This window comes from Pristis pectinata, chromosome 10, assembly GCF_009764475.1.
Source record: "Pristis pectinata isolate sPriPec2 chromosome 10, sPriPec2.1.pri, whole genome shotgun sequence".
NCBI classification, from domain to species: domain Eukaryota; kingdom Metazoa; phylum Chordata; class Chondrichthyes; order Rhinopristiformes; family Pristidae; genus Pristis; species Pristis pectinata.
In genome coordinates this window covers 57498658-57516848 of record NC_067414.1, presented here as the reverse complement: position 1 = coordinate 57516848, position 18191 = coordinate 57498658, and the positions used below count along the sequence as shown (strand labels likewise).

The 18191-nt window shown below is 37.9% G+C and overlaps 1 protein-coding gene across 1 annotated transcript in view; it reads right to left on the bottom strand.

The window, feature by feature from the left end:
- Positions 1–17926, bottom strand: part of trim54 (tripartite motif containing 54) — a 35840-nt gene extending 17914 nt beyond the window's left edge. Inside the window, exons 1-5 of the mRNA XM_052025419.1 lie at positions 17807–17926; positions 17093–17265; positions 15344–15349; positions 15111–15282; positions 14803–14898 (exon numbers count right to left, since the gene is read on the bottom strand). Coding sequence (XP_051881379.1) covers positions 14803–14898; positions 15111–15282; positions 15344–15349; positions 17093–17265; positions 17807–17926 — 567 coding nt within the window. The remainder of the gene's footprint in view (positions 1–14802; positions 14899–15110; positions 15283–15343; positions 15350–17092; positions 17266–17806) is intronic.
- Positions 17927–18191: the final 265 nt, after the last annotated feature.

The window sequence follows — 18191 nt, the reverse complement described above, 5'->3', positions numbered from 1 at the left end:
TTTGCCTTAGCAAAGAACCAGGAGTCATTGTCTCAAAATAAGGGGTAGGCCAGTTAGAAATTAAATGAGGAGAAATTTCTCCACTCAGGATGGTGAATCTTCAGAATTCTCTACCCCAGAGGGTCAGTCATTGACTGCATTCATATCAGAGTTGATAGGTCCTGGATACTAAAGGAATCAAGGGACATGTGGATCATGGAAAATTGCCTTTAATGTGGTAAGATCAGCCATGATCTTGTTGGAGGAATGGGCATAAGGGGCCAAATGGCCTTCTCTTGTTACTATTTCTTAAGTTCTGTGCAATTTGTGGGTAGTAGGTAAATCCAAAAGTAGGTGATGTATGAAATTTAAATATTATTGTCTACAAATACAAGAGGAAAAATTACTTTGCCAAGATTTGAATCTTGGTAGCTATAAATTAAATGCAGAACACAAAGTAAGAGGTCAGAAAAGATGGGCTGAACTAGGAATTTAATTCCCTGCCCTCACAAAATGAGTTGTGCTGCTTAATTTCTAAATTTGCTGAGTAATAATCCAATAAAACCTATTAGTCAGTTTAAAGTCAAGTGATTTTGATCTGAAAGCTGTATTCATTTACAGAGCAGATCCTGTGCCAAATCTATGGCAGCCAATGCAATAATAAGCATTTCCTCCAAAGTAGGAATGTTCACGTATTTTGCTACCGTGGGCCACTTATATGCAGGCTAAATACAAACTTAAAGTTCCCACTTCACTAATAAATCAACTGAAAGACAACCTCCTTCAGGTTTCTGGCTTGTACAATTCTAATAGGACATATAAAAATGCTATTAGAAACCAAAGTGCTTTGGCCTCGTGACCTGGAGATTGGATATCTCACCTGTGGGAAGTTTTCCTGATGTTACCTTCTCCATGAAAAACTACATTAAGTAATGCTTTCCTCAGTACTTCCGGGAATCGTCACCTGATAAAACTCATTTCATACATGAGTGGATATGAACTTCAAGATGTAAAGTTAGGTTTGCTGATGATATATCTGCCTCTGACATCAGGCAGCAAAAAATAACTCAGATAGTCAATAAATAACTTAGAACTTACTTGTAATCAATTGTAACAATGCTGATGGCTTTCTGGTACCATTGTGACAGATGGCATGCTTCACCTGTGAGTTCATGTTCTGAACTGAGATAATTGAGTAAATTTTTCTGGCAAGATGTGATCGTTCAATGGTGTAAGTTACATTATTAAGTTCTTATTTTCTACCCAATGACACGTTTGCCCTCTGATTGTACTGGCAGTATATATTTCTCTATTATGTTTTGCTTGCTTTGCAGTCAATGTTTCTCCCAAGGTCTGATTTGAAGGGAGCATAGTCATTCCAGTAGCCATCTGAATTTGTGCTTCTGAGATATCAGTGTTACGTCTTTAATCCTTGCAGAGTCAGCTCTCAGAAAATCAACTTTTTTTTATCTAGACCAGATGCACTTCTACTTGTTCTTGGCCAGTTGATTGGAGATATTACCTTGGGTAAGGTCTCCCTCTATTGGTGGGTTCTTATTCTAACTCTACGTTACTGCCAAGAACATAATGAATCACTTATAGATATGGAAAACTGCTAAAACAAGCGTGTCTGGTCCATTCCATCATTTCAAGTACTCTGCACATGTACACATACATTATACAAATAATATCCATTTATATCATACTGCTGTCCCCTTTTTTGAAAACTGAGATTCACATATTTGGATTATTTACAGATTGAATCTCTTGACAAGTTTTCTCTCAGATCTTCTCAAGGTTGTAAGGTTGGTGTTTATCTATGTTTTGACACAAGAAAGATGTCAACTACTAACTCAATTCAGTAGAATCTTCTGTTGTTTACTCCAAAATTTCAACTGGATCAACTTCTGGAAGATACTCATGATCACATGACTATGATATTTTCTTCTACCTCTCTTACAGAAATTATAAATTATGTGTATGCTTCTGATTCTACTTTCACAGGACATCTCTTTTCATAACAAATACTTCAACTATCAGTCCATAACTCCGCTTCTGACTATCAGATTTTTTAATTATATGTTAACAAACAAATTACATTTTGTTTCAAATGCCTCTCTCCTGGCTTGAAACATGCTGTTGTACTTTGCACCATTCTGTCGCTTTGTGCTGGTCGCTGTATTTATTGTTGTATTTATTACCATGTGTACTGTTTACTCTGTGAGCTTCTCTTGAACTCCCAATCTACCATGTTGTGGTCCTTGCACCTTATTTGTCTACCTGCACTGCATTTTCTCTAGCGCCAGCGACCCAGGTTCAAATCCGGCCGCTGTCTGTAAGGAGTTTGTACATTCTCTCCGTGTCTGCGTGGGTTTCCTCCGGGTGCTCCGGTTTTCTCCCACATTCCAAAGACGTAAAGGTTAGGAAGTCGTGGGCATGCTATGTTGGCGCCAGAAGCGTGGCGACACTTGTGGGCTGCCCCCAGAACACTATGCAAAAAGATGTATTTCACTGTGTGTTTCGATGTACATGTGACTAATAAAGAAATCTTTAAAAAATCTTAACTGCAACACTATGTTCTGCATTCTGTTTTCTTTTTACTACCTCAGTGTAATTATGCATGGTATGATTTGTTTGGATGGCACACAAACAAAAGCTTTCCACTGTATCTTGGTACATGTGATGATGATAACGCACTAACAATAAGGAATTTCATTGCACCCTGGTGCATACGACAATAAACTAATCTGAATCTGCACTCTCCCCTCAAAGTTTTGGCTGAACTAAGCTCAATAGTGTGCAACCCTGCAACAGGAATTACTGATGCACAATTTAGCAAAAGTTAGCTAATTGACGTCCGATTGTTAAATGTGAACACTCTTAAAATACTTTTCTCTTCAGTGATGATTCTCAATATTTCTCCACCACGTTATTTAATGCTGGATGAAATGGTGAAATAAAGGTGTGTTTATTAGCCTTCTGTGCCATAAAGCTATCAAGTAGAGATGAACGAAATTGAGGACCACCTTCCAATTCTGGGTAAGCCATGACATGAGAAAATGGATCTCACTTCTATGATGTTTTCGTGGTTTGGTTCTACAATCTTGAACATTTTGCTTTAACAACTGTTTCCATTTTGGTTGCGGCCATTTGCATCTACTTTTACCCCATAATAACCTACTATTTTCTATTCATATGCACACTTGCTTTCTTTGAGCTTTACACTGTGTCCATGCAGCTGTTTAAACTCTTGCAATATTCTTTTTTTATTATTAATACTTGCAATTATTGTACATCTTGATAGCACAAAGACCTATATCTTGTATCATTTTATCCATGGGAACTTGAAAGATCTCAGAGATGATTTCACACCATAAAGTCCCAAATGTGTATAAGTTGTCGACTTTCCTCATTGGTGAAAAGGTTTGGCTCCTGCCAACTTTGCCTGTGGATCTTGTACAGCTACTGCACATCATCCTTTGCTCAATGTCATTTTGTAATCACCACAAAGTTGAACAGTTTTGTCTGCCTTAGGTACCTTTACAATTGATGGTGCCAAGTCACACCAGCTTGTTTTCACTAGAACTCCATTTTCTTCAACTCCTCCTCCACCTGGTTCTTCAAACCATAAAAGACAGGTTGAAGAAATTAGTAGAACTTTTTTCACCTGGATCTATAAGTATATGGGCTTATAACTTTTTATAACCACACAGGTATTCTAGAACATTTCTGCATACTTTCCAATATGTCTGTGATTTTGAACATGCTGTCCTGTCCAGCTTTGATTCTCTGAGTCAGTCTTTGCCCATCAATGTTGGTTTATTAATGTAATCAGCTTCAAACCCATGTTAGTTCTATTTACAGACTGATGTGACTCACTAAACCCAAAAGGCTTCAGTACTTTGCCTGAATATGTTCTCAAGTTCACTATACTCCCCATCAGTGTCACTTGGCTGAACTGATTTAGTTATGTATCCTTACCCATAACTGAGCAATCTGCTGCCATGTCAATGCTCATGTCGATGCACTGACCATTTAACCATAATTTTGTCTTGAAGTTGTTTTGCCTTTAGTCATTATCACATAAGGCTTATAAAGCGCAAATGCTATACAAGCCCAAATCTCCATTGTTCTCACTTCAAGACTGCCTAGAATTCCTTACTGTGGCTTTTTAATTTGAAAGCTTCCCTCCTGTGAGGAAATCACACTACTCGAGTTGCCTTGGTTAACTACCATGGCTTTTGACTTGCACAATGAGGATAAGTGCCCTGTTTCTGACAAATTAAGCATTTTACCATTTTGAAATGACATGCTTGCTGTGTTTTGCTTTTCCTTAACGACAATTTGTCACAGCCTCACTCATGTTATTCAGCTTCTGAACCACGGCCTTCATTACTGTTCTACAACTGCTGACATAGTTGTACTTTGCTCTCTACAAAATTATTTAGCATTCCTTGACAGCATTTCTATAGACATCATGGTTTTGTGAGATCAAATATGAAATTCCGTGTATTCAAGAACTTCAATGGAATACACACACAGTTACATCACAAACAAACTTGTCTTGCAATCCAAGAAAATGTCAAAGTTGCACTCCCAAGGCAGGTCCTTCAACGAGACAACAGTCTCTCTTAAGGTCTTGCTTAGTTTCTGAGTCCTAATTCCAAATCTGTGGTTCTCCCGAGTTTTTCAGATTTTGGGATTAAAGTGACCCTATGACTTCACTAAACAAAACAGGTTTTGCTTTTGATGATGTTAAATTACTTTTTAACATGCTGTACATCCCAGAATCTATTTTGTTTTACAGAATAGCTACGTTGCTGTTAGCAGTTATATTTTCTGCATGCGATTCTCACCATTGCCAATTTTCACAATGCCATTTGCTCTTTAAAATATTTACATAAATTCCAAGATATGATTTGATCAGGTATACCTAAGATAAGATCTTTATTAGTCACATGTACATCGAAACGCACAGTGAAATACATCTTTTGCATAGTGAAATCAATGTAAGCAGATAGAATCTGAGTAGTCTTAATGTCCTCTTCTTCTAATACTGTTCCTGCTATAACTGAAGGCACACCAGAATGCATGAAATTTCCTGTCATGTCAGTGCCTGCTTAGTTAAATGGCTACATCATCTGACTCACTGACTTAACTGCAAAACACTTGCTAACTGGATTGCCACTGAGATTTCTAATGACCTCATCTGTCCCTTTCTGAATCAGCATTCATCTCTTCCTAGTTCTAATTGAACAATCGATGTCTGGCACCTCAAGCTTGTCACATTAATACCAAAAGCAGATCCACCATCCAGTCGGACAGACACCAAAGTACCAATTAACACCCTGGGCTGCAATAGCCAGCAAGCTCTTTGTTTAAACTGCTCTCCACATGATATCCATTCCTACTTCAAATTCATTCAACTTCTGGCAGTATTTACCTCTTGAAGTAATTCCCTGTTGACTCCAGAGCATTTAAGGCTATTTAAAGTACTATAAATAGCATAAAGTTGCAACAGAGTCGTTTTTTGGGTGTCACATTATTATGTCAGCAGCAGGTAGCACTGATGAAATACACAAGAGTTTAGGGACTGTAGCACACAGAACCAGTGCAGAGGGCAAAAGTGCAATTTAAGGCTAAATTGGGTTAGGTAGAAAAAGGTATTAATGGCAGTGTTGGAAAATACTTTAATTTCCTCAGTACAAAATCAAACACAAATATGTTGTTCATAATATTTAAAAGTTGTTGCAGTTTGACTGAGGAAATTGACAAGTTCAATGGCAGCAATGCCACCTGATTTGGGAAGATTGCAAGACAATTTTGTTGCAGATATTGCAGCATTATCCAATGACATTCATACCACACCTGTTATAATGACATGACAAAATTGTGAATTTTGTCTTAGACTTTTACATCTCCAACCCCTTTATTCTTTTGATCTATTTTGCGATTCAGTCAAGGTGTAAACCATTGGTTTGCATTCTTGCAGGATCACAACAACTAATCCAGCAGGTGATACATCAAAATATGTTCCAACTTCTTTTCTTATTAAATCATTATTACTGAGGCTGAAGGTTTTGGAGATCAGTTTCTTGTTTCTTCTAAGCCTCACTATCCTATAAACACATTGCTTTTATTAGCAAAAGAAAATTTGAAGCAAATTCAAGAATTGCATTACTATCTCAAATTCCTCTTTTATCTTTAAGACTTTAACATTTTCCTTTATAGAATCTGGTCGAAGGCTATATTAACTCTGCTTGAAGATTGTTTTAAAAAAATCACATTTTTATTATGAGTCCAAGTTGTGTTCATAATCCATAATTTGGTGAAGTTTGAAGATGAACATTTGCACATCTCCAAACATAATACTATTGATGACCACCTAAGGTTTGTCAAGTTCAAGAATGTCTTGTTGATAATTTTCTGCAACAATGAGGTTCTAAGTGGCATGTAAGATAACAATAACATTTGTGACATCCCTCTGATGTTAAAATTAAAGTCCAACAATCTGTGACAACAATGATAGATAGGGACTGGTCATTAAGGTATATGGGATGGGGGAAGAAAAAGAGGGCGGCACGGTAGCGTAGCGGTTAGCACGACACTAATACAGCACCAGCGATCAGGGTTCGAGTCCCGTCGCTGTCTGTAAGGAGTTTGTACGTTCTCCCATCTCTGCGTGGGTTTCCTCCGGGTGCTCCGGTTTCCTCCCACATTGCAAAGACGTACAGGTAGGTTAATTTGGGTTTAAAATGGGCAGAGCAGACTCGTTGGGCTGGAAGGGCCTGTTACCACGCTGTAAATAAAATTTAAGAAACAAAGGCAAATACAGCAGGCCAGTTGGCCCACCACCTCTATGCTGACCATTAAGCACCCCATTTACTGTAATTCCATTTTACTCTCCACACATTCTCCTCAACTGCCCTAGATTCTACCATTCACCCAAGCAGCAGGGGCAATTTACAGTGGCCAATTAATCTACCAACATGCACCTTAGGATGTGGGAGGAAACCAAAGCATCCAAAGGAAATCCACTTGGTCACAGGGAGAATATGCAAACTATTGGAAGACTGTGTGCAGACCAAAGCCACTGTGAGGCAACAGTTCTACTCGCTATGCCACTGCACTATGGACACTAATGATAAATAGAAAGGATTTTCATTATTCTTTTCCTCTAAAAGGGAGAGAAGAATGAAGAGGTAGAATTATTTATGAAGGATAGAGACATGATATGTTGCAGAGTTGGAGGTACACAGTCAGTGGTGGACAATATGTGGAGTTTGAAGCTTAGTGCTGGATCAAATTTTGTGCTGGTTCTGACAGGATGAGGGTGAATTCAGTGGCTGTGACACAGAACTTACTTCTGGCCCTGGTAAGGCTTTAGTTTACTCAGTGTTGAGAGGAAGGAAGTAATGACAGCTACCATGGACACCAAGAACCATGAGACAGCTCCACTCCTGCCATGGGCTGCATGATACCTCACTGGGTCTATGAACTGATCATTTGCTTCTGGTCAGGGAATTCCATGCAAGAGGTGTAAGAGTGAACAAAACACCCCAAGCAAGAAAAAAGTTGATATAATCTATTTTCACCATTGTTTTTTCACATGGGAGATCAGGATTTAGGCTCTAGTCCAAGATCCTTGATCTTATTTGTCAGATTTGACAAGCCACCAAACACAAGCCAAGTTTAAAGTAGGAGAATGGGTAAAAACAAAACCAAATAGGCCCTACCAAATCCCAAGTGATCAGATAGAGTCATGGAGTCATACAGCATGGAAACAGGCCCTTTGGCCCAACTGATCCACACCAACCAAAATTCCCATCTAAGCCAGTCCCATTTGCCCATGTTTGTACCAAATCCCTCTAAACCTTTCCTAACCATGTACCTGTCCAAATACCTTTTAAATGTTGTTCATGTACCTGCCTCAACCACTTCCTCTGGCAGCTCATTCCATATAGTGATCACTCTCTGGGTGAAAAAGTTGCCCCTCAGGTTCCTATTAAATCTCTCCCCTCTCACCTTAAACCTATGCCCTCTAGTTCTCATTCCCCGATCCTGGGAAAAAGACTGTATGCATTCACCCTATCTATGTCCCTCATGATTTTATACACCTCTACAAGATCTTCCCTCATTCTTCTACGGTCCAATGAAAAAAAGTACCAACCTGCTCAACTCTCTCCATAACTCAGTCCCTCGAGTCCTGGTAACATCCTTGTAAATCTCCTCTGCATTCTTTCCAGCTTACTGGTATCTTTCCTATAGCAGCGTGACCAAAACGGAACACAATATTCCAAATGCGGCCTCACCAATGGCTTGTACAACTGGGGAACACCATTAGTCACAGGCCTCCAGTCTGAAAAACAACCGTCCACCATCACCCTCTGCTTCCTACCAACAAACCAATTTTGTATCCAATTAGCTAGCTCTCCCTGGATCCCATGCAATTTAATTTTCCATAGCAGCCTACCAGGCGGAACCTTTGCAATGATAGTGTAGAAACTCACATAGAATACTTATTAAAATTAGGTTTATGCCTCCTTCACACAGTGAAGCCTTTTGGCTGCATTAAATATATGGCACTATTTTGAAGCTGTAAGTTGACTCAGTAATCATAATTCAGCACTCTTTGGTGGAAATATGGCTCAAAAGAGAAAAAGAGGAGGAAATTAATGGCTGTATTTAATTTACTGAAGGAAGTTAATATTTTGTTCATTCCAATGATGTGTGTTTTTTTTGAAAACATAGCCAACATATGCAGTAACGTAAAGGTGTTGAATTTTCCCATCTTAACCAATAAAAACTGGAAAATCATTTTTCTCCACAGATAAAACACCATGTTGACAATAAAAGTCAAGTAGAATTCTATTTTCATTCACTTTGCTTTAAGGACATGGCTTTCAGAATGTGCATGCAAACTACTGATGAATCCCATTTGTTTGTAGGATGCAATGGTCAGTGGCATGACTACAGTGGAAACGACTGGAAGAGTAAAAGCACAAGTTAAATAGGGTTTAAGAAAAAGGTGTTCATTGTTACATGGAAGAAAGTGAAGAATTTTGTTGAAGAAATAAGGTAAAGCTGAATTAATATGTAATGGTTATTATTACCAAGATTGGTTTTAATTATTTTACAGAATCAATGGTTATTGCACCACAAGTAAACTTTTTTTTTTCCTTAAGCAACTGAAAATACCAATTTTGTTGAATTCTAATTAAAAATGAAGAAGCACTCCTGAACTAAACCAACACAAAAAACAAAAAACAAAAAATTCAACTCTATGTATGCCTTTTGTTGTGTATAGAAAATTTCCAACCTACAAAAACATATGAGATTTTCAGAGGTTGAAGTATAGCCTCTGAACTAATCCAAAACACATTCTCATGTTTGGTGCTGCAGCTGGCAGTATTACTAAACCTATTAACAAGAGCAGCTGATGTTGACACAGTAACATTAAACAGGCCTTCCTTAGCTTTCTGGAGTCTTTAAAAAATTGGATTTCTGAAATTACTGGATCACTTTTCAAACCTAAGCAATGATCCAAGGGAAAAGTAGTAAAAAGATTAGGAAGGCTTTTGACACAGTTTTCCTTTTGCTTTTGCCAAGTAAACATTGTAGTTTGTCTTTTTCTTGAGTTTGTTATAGTCATGTGTTGCTCTATGTGCATTATACAATATTTATTTTTAATTTTTTGTATGTGGTGCAAACAAGACCAACACGTAATGCCCAATTCTATTTGACCTTGAGGAAGTGTTAGTGAGCCACCTTAATGAAATAGAAACTCAGGTTTTGGTAGTTGCTATGTCCATTGACAATCAAGAAAATCAGCTTAATGAAACATGTTGAATTGTTGCAATGGCGGATTATCATAGCTCATTCTTTAGAGAAGTTAAAGTATTAACTTGTAAAAATATATATATACACAAAAACATGAACTCTGTTATTAGATTCAAAGAACTACTCTGCTCAAATACTACAAGCACATGACTGGGTTGTTAAAGCAATGATTTCAATCTCTTGGCTGCAACCTCAATGTGGATTGACATTTCATATAAATGAAAGGTACACCAAGCTTATTTACAAACTATCCTGTGTCATCCATTACTTTCAAACTGAAAACATTCTCGAAAAAATAGATACCATAAACTCCATTACTCACTTTAACAGAACATGACTGTAACATAGTTTGCATCAATACAGCAGGCTCCACCCTGCCATGATGAGACCATGTAATGAATTTTATGTAAAACAACACTGTTAGCTTCTAAGCAAAAAAGCATGTTTCTCAAACAGTAAGAAATATTCTTCAGTATCCACAGATTACATGTGCAAACTGTGGGTAGCTTACTTTTTAAACAATGTAAAGTGAGAGAAAGAGAAAATACATGGAGAGCATGCAAGTATGCTTGCAAGCTGAAGAACTATAAAATCAGAGGGGAAGAAAGCAAGCCCAGCTTATGTCCTGTGTATCACAGCATGTCAACTGAAATGTAATATTTTTCTGTACCTTTTTTCTCTCAGTCCAAGATTACACTATGAAATTCCAGGGATGTTAAGTCATGAATGAATTGGCTGAGAGAATTTGTATGGTCCATAATTACACATTTTATTCAAAATGTACCTGCTTTCATTAGATAACAGTGATGCACTTACCTGAGATTTCCTTGACTTTTAAACACATTAACATTGTCGCTTCACAGAAGCCTTTATGCAAAAATTGCTTTTGCGATATCATTTGTGTGTGAGGTCTAGAGTTGTTCCACTGCAGACGATGGAGGGTCTTGGAGTGGCATGGCCCCTGCAGGCTACATAAGCAACTTAGAGACCTATGTTCTCAAGCTACGGTGTGATATCTCAAGCATCTATTTGGGCTGGGTTCACATGATGTTCCTCCTATTATTTGCAGTGTTGGCAGACAAGATGTTTGGTGACTCATCTGATATTTTACCCACACTCCCAGTAGGGAGTAGCAACAAATTCTTCTCATGTGTCTCCAAGTGGCAATATAAACACAACAGAATCTTGAAACATATTAAAAAAGCTCTTTACATAGACTAAAATTAGCTTGGATTTCTCCTACCACTACTGAGACAGAGGGAGGAACGGAATGCTTTGCATACTTTATAAACCTTGGACTTCCACTTTGTGCATGTTGTTTAGAAAGAAACAAAAATATTTGACTTCAGATAGGGCCCTTCATGCCTTTCTCAGAATGTATCATGGGATTTCACCTCCAATTAAATGCTATTAAACTGTCATCCCTGCTTTAATGCAGAAAATGCAGCAGCCAAGCAGCAAACTCACACAAACAAAAAATAACCTGATAATCTGTGTTAGTAATGCTGATTGGGAAGAATAATATGGGGTTAGAAGACCTGAGCTAGTTTATCGAATCTTTTTGGAAACAGTGCTATGGTATTTGAGTGAGACGATAAGAGGCATGGGTTTAAAATCTCATTCAAAAAGCAGCACCCCGTGTTGCAGTGCTCCCCCAGTACTGTGCTGGAGCAACTGTGGTCCAGTTTCAAGTGGAATTGAACTCAGAATTTTCTAATTCAGAGGCTATAGCTTTCCATGCAGAGCTGGGTGTTAAACAATTGGCAACAGAAACAGGTACAAGTGGAAATAACCCATATTGCAGAGGAGGAAGGAGGTGATGTGTACCTGAAACCAAAAGGTAGCAGTATACAAATAAATACAAAAATAAGCCAAACAATTAATTAGAACTATGGAAATAAAATTAAGTAGACGGTCACAACATTAAGGGCATTCTAATTACATTAAACAAAAATATAGCAATATATGAATAATTGAATAGAAAATGGGATTAAGGAAGTACAAAACTAAACAAAAACCTATAAAATTAGCACATAGAACAGTACAGCACAGGAATAGGCCATTTGGCCCATGATGTTGTGCCAACTAATTAAGTTAATGACGCCTAATCCCTTCTGACCTGCACGTGATCCATATCCCTACATTCTCTGTATATTCATGTGCCTATCTAAGAGCCTCTTAAACACCTCTATTGTGTCTGTCTCCACCAGCACCCTGGCAGTGCATTCCAGGCACCCACCACTATGTAAAAACCTGCCCTGCACATCTTTCAACATTCCTCCTCTCACCGTAAATGCATTCCTTCTAGTGTTAGACATGTCGACCCTGGGAAAATGATACTGGCTGTCTACTTTATCTATGCCTCTCATAATTTTATAAACATCTATCAGTCACCCCTCAGCTTCTGTCGTACCAGAGAAAACAACCCTAGTTTGTCCATCCTCTCCTTATAGCACATGCCCTCTAATCCAGGCAGCATCCTGATAAGTCTCTTCTGCACCCTTTCCATAGCCTCCACACCCTTCCTATAAGGGGTGATCAAAATTGAATTGACTGATAGGCAGAGATTTAAATAAAACTGAGATACTGTTTGCTCTTTCTCTTTGAATTCCCAGAGGCTTTACTTGTCTTGCATAACCACAGCAGGAGGTATCATCAGTTATTCCCTGAGCTAGAGAAGTATGGCTGAGAACTTTCTGGAATGCACATTCCAAGGAGTGGTCACTACTGCAGTTGTAGAGGGTTCAGGACGTCAGTAAGTGGATGACCTCTGGCAGGATAGGAAGAGGCTGGCAATGACAGAGACCTCCAAGAGAACAGTATTCCCAAGATAATTTACAGTGTCACATACCAGCAAGAGTGACAAAAGCTTAAGGGACTTCAGTTGAGAGCACACATGGGACCAATGGGCAAAACAACAGAATGGGAGAAAAATATCTTGGTTCATGAGGAATAAGAATTTATAAAGGTTTCCTTCATTTAACAGCACAAATTAAAAACAGTAGACAGAGCAAACCTAATTATATATTGAAAATCAAGAGAAAATCAGGTTGAAAATCAAGATGAAGGGTTTCCGACTGGAAACGTTAACTGTCGCTCTTCCCACAGATGCAGCCTGATGTACTCTATATATCCACCATTTTCTGTTTTTGTTTTAATTATATATTGAACTTGGAACAAAGGATGTGCATTTCATTTAAAGTTGCAGGGACAGTTCCGCTATTTGCATGTTAAAGCTAACATAGCCTGACCCACTTAACCAAGTGAAAGTGTCTTAAATCCTCATTCCCTGTAAACCAATGGGTCTTCCTGTTCTCTTGGTTAACCCCTCCCGTTGCACAGTCATTTAAACTTCCCACTAGTTAACCTCCCCATTCAGACAGGTTTCACTGCTGGTAAAAACTTGTACCATACACTAGAAAGTTAATATTTTCCTCTTCACACATGATGAGCCACACAATTATGCCCTTAATTTGTCTGTTTTGTAGTATATAATAGCCATCCTGAAAGTACAAGCTTGTCTGTCAGTCACCCAGTTTGTTTCCTTCACAGGGGTTAATTGTACTGACAGCATTTAACACTCAAAATATTCAAGAATTAAATAATTAGAGTTGTTATAATTGTACTTATTGTATAAAGTGGCAAATTGTTTGTGTGGAACAACAAATCAGTAATGACAAACATATGCCCACATTAAGTATTAAAGGACTATTGGAAGCAAACTCCTATTGCCTCTAGATCCTCATCCAAAGCTCAAGCATAATTATGTTATTAAATTCATTGTCAGACCACAGTTGCATAGCTTTCGAAACAATCACAGTAAACAATAGGTATTATTGTGTTTTTTAACTAACATATTCCAACATTCAGCCCGTGACTTCAAAGAACAGTTATGTTGGCAGCACCCTGCAGTCAGATTTATTCAGCTGCCATCAAAATATTTTATTTTCTCATTCATAATTTGCAAAAATATCACTATGTCAACAATGTCTTAAGTAAATCAGAAAAAGAAAACAAAACTTGTCCATGTTCAAAGCAGGAATGCCATGGGTCAAAAATTAAGCTTAGGAAATCCTCTCTCCTTCCTTGGGACTTTGAGATATCAGTACAGCAATCTTATAGCATGGTGTGATAAATTAGATTTGTATTTATTAATGGTCTACTTTTTTACACATTATACTCAAAAACATTATGAAACAGAATAACTCCTTACGTTCAGTGAAACAAATCTTTGTCTGCATCCTTTAATGATGGAAGCTTCCTGTTACCCTACTGCAGATATCACTTAAAAATTATTTCAAGCAACATGTTGTAAAGATCTGTCATTTCTAAACAGGCACACCACCCCAGCTACTTGTTTACATATCTCTTTCTGTCATTTCAGTTGCCAAATTTTTGCAGTGAAATGGTAGCTGAAAACAGTCTAAAAGTTTATTTTAGTTCCTATTTGATGATCTTATACAGCAGCAACAACTTGTATTCCTAAAGAGCCTCTAATGTGGCTAAACATATTAAGATGCTTCCCATGACCAAATATGACAACCAAACAAGTATCAGGACAAATATTCAAGAGCTGGGTCAAAGAGATCATTTAAAGGAAAGGTGTAGAGAGGTTCCAGGAGAAAATTGAAGAACTAAGGACCTTGGTAGCTGAAGATATGGTCATGAATGATAGAGTGAAACAAATAACAGATGCTCTGAAAGGCCAGAACTGGACAAGAGTTTTAGAGCCAGAGCAGATTGCAAACGGAGAAGTGAGACCAGGTGAAAATTTGCAGTTGAAGATGAGAATGGTTTTTAAATTGAGCCTTTGCCTGACTGGAAGCCAATGCAGATTGGCAGGCACAGGAGCAATGAGTGATGAATGTGATAAATAACTATTGTAAATATGGAAAGATTAATTGAACAGATAATACACTACAACTCAAAAGAGTACTTATTCCATGAGCTAAGTCACAAATATTTTGACGTGCAGTTGCTTACCTCAATGGTTTTACAGATTTCTTCCAGCTGAGTAATAATTGCCTGGATTCTGTCATTTCCTGCCACCAGCATTGCAATTCCATCACTGAGCTCAGTCTGTGGAAAAACAGGAATATTTATCAGACCAGGATGGATCTATTCCAGGCAACAAAGATAACATGCATGGTCCATGGCTTGAACATTTCCTCTGGCAACTTATTAACAACTCCTTTAAGATAAGTTATTAACATTTTATTTGAGATACAGCAGCATTTCATTGCTAGGGACATAGATTTTCCTTAAAGGACTCCAATATATAATCAACGTACCTTTTGACGTTTGTAGACGTTTTGCAGAGGTGCCACTTCACAATCCTTATGAGCACCAAAGACTTTGCACATTGAGCAGGTTGGAACCTCACAAGTTAGACAGTAAATATTAATCTTTTCATCTTCATGCTCTTCACACATTAACTGCTGGTCAGGCTTGGTGTGCAAAGGTCTGAAGGAAATTAATTAATGAAAAGTATTAAAGTAAAATGAAATACCATAACTGGAAATACTGGGAACTACGAGAGCAAGTCATTTTATTAAACCCATATTTATTTCTCCAGAGATGATTACCTCCTCCACCTCTACACAATGCCTCCTCACCTCCATGAACACACACTCCCCCAACTCTGGCTCCCAGTAATACACCACCTCACCCACTCATCCTCCCCAGCGCTTTAACCTCCACTCCTTCTCCATCACCCCAACCCCCATTCACCTAACACCTGAACCTTCAACAGGAAGTGGTCAATGCAATGAATTACCAAGGCCATAGTGAGTTCCCGTGCTAAATCTGATTACCTGGAAGATGGAAAGTGATTATTTGGCCTCCTCCCTGCTGATATTTTTTAGAGAGACACTTCTCAGATAAGGAGGAAGAAAAAAATGGAGGGAAGAATAGAAAGAGAGTATGTTGTCAAGATTGAATAAAGAAAGTAAGAAATTCAGATACTCTATTGTGTGAGTTGGGGAGAAGCAAAAAGATCCCTAGGGTGAGGAGGCAGAGGTAGAATTAGAGTTAATGTTAACAATAAACCTCAAGGAATTAAAACACCATGCATCTGGACATTCATACAGACAATCCAGGAGAAAAATCTAATTAGGTATTTTTCTCCAATATTATTTGACTGTTCTTGTATATTGCAATTTATAAAGATATTGGAATTGGAAATGGAGGCTGATGAATTGATGATAACTGAGAGGTTAGGTAAATCCAATTAAAGCTGGCAACCACAAACACAGGTCTGTTTAATGAAAATAGGGAAGAGACTGAATGAAGCCAAGGGCTTTGAAAAAGATGTTCTTGAACTAGGTGAAAGGATACATCTCAGCTAGCAGAGAAGGATTTATAAAATAGTCTACAATTTACTGAAAGTAATGGCATGAGAATAGTGACAAAATCTGGCATTACAATTCTTTTTCTCACAAAGTAAAATCAAAATGGCAAATGACTGTAGTGGGGTTGATAAATTAAGATATATTGAACACTGCTCATTTGTTATTTGCCTTCCAATAGGCATCAATAAGTAAGAATATAGTCCATACTATTAATCTATTTCATCTCTCAAAGCTGGTTGTGGATATTTGTCCCATTCCTCAAACACTGTTTTTCAATTTGTTCAGTTGAATTGTGCACCTATATTATCTACATGCAATTCATACTGAATTGCATGTAGATAATATAGGTGCATAGTCCTTTGGTTGTTTATTAATCTCCTAGATCGAGTACTGTGTGTTTATTTAATATTATTTTTCTATGGGTGGCTTTGGAGAAATAATAGAGTGGCTCTAAAATATCAGAGTAATATTTAAGTGAAATCATAGTTAAACAACATTAAATTCCCAAGCTTGAGGCCCAACTCATATCACCTCCTTCATGCCTTTCAATCCTGTTGCTTTCTCCATTTTTAACCATTGTTATTTGGATTCCCATTGCAGAATATTCTATTTTTTGTTTCCTATTCCTGAGGGTCAGTGCTATTTCTCCTTGCTCACTAATTACTGAAACGTTGAATGGTACTGGTTGTAAAATGACTCTTTTTTTTGTTAACCCTCCTCTCCAACCCCACCTCAGCTGAAAGAACTATGGCTGAAAGAATGGCTATAAGAAGATGGTACTGTACACGAGAGGACAAATGAGGAAACAAAAGGCAACCTCAAAAGAATAAAACATGTTTCATATAAATATGCTTTCAGACCATTCACTGAAGCATATTTACTCTCTGCCCAGCTGCCTCTATAAATAAAATAGATTGCGTAACCTGGATGATTCTTGCTTGTAGATATCAATGATATTTTCCACCAGTAGATTTCTCTGCAGGCCATAAACCCCATGGCGATCCAGCACTACCTCATGTCGGCAGGAAGGGCAGCGAAAGCGGCCCCCTGAAGGCACTGTTGTGGAACCCCTTGACTGCCAGAATGGATTGGAAGCCTGGAAGTGAGATATCGAATGTTTATGTCAATCAACCCTAATAAACAATTTAGTAAATTATTCAGCTGTTATTCTCAGACCACAGTTCCTTTCTCAAGCTTTCTCCTTTTGTAGTTTTCTTCAGTTTTACAACAAATTGTCTTGATCAGTGATCCAGTTCAATAGCAATAATATCTTACACAAGAATGTTTCTATTTTTAAAAAATTGATCTGTACTTGATTGTTATTTCTTCTGCTTCTCTCACTGTGTTAATGACCTGACTTTTATTTCCTTTCTCACTTTTCTTTCCTTGTGGTCCTCGACTTACAGTTCTGCCACCTTAAACCTCATGCACAAAAACAAGCATAAGAAAAGGACAATAACAGTCTTTTCAGAGAAATTGCTTGTGAGGGGCACATCTTGTTTGATCAAAAAGTTCACTCATTTTACTGAAAATATAAATGCTGAAACCTGGTGCAGTTAATGTTCAATCTGTTGGAAATAATCCCTGAATTAACAATCATACCACAGCCAACCAATGGTAATAAATGAAACACATACCTGGAAAACATCATTGGCACATTTTCTGCACAAGTTATGCTGGCATGGTAAAATTACCACTGGTTTTGTGAACATTTCCAGACAAATAGGACAAATAAGTTGTTTCTCCAAACTGTCCATTGTCTGTGCATCTCCCAGCATTGGTTTGAAGCCCACTGCAAGGTTCATCCCCGATAAGAAGACTTGATCGGTAAAGTAGTAATTAATTTTTTTCCTCTCTTCAGAGCTCTCTTTTCTTCTGCCTTTCTCTCTTAACTCAAAGGCCAACTGATGGGCACACAGTTAAATTTAGAACAGCTTGTCAGAGGATCGTATTTCTTTTCTTTTAAGCAACAAGTCACATGGCTTGACAGTTGTGGGCCCTGCATTCCTCACTCCATATTTA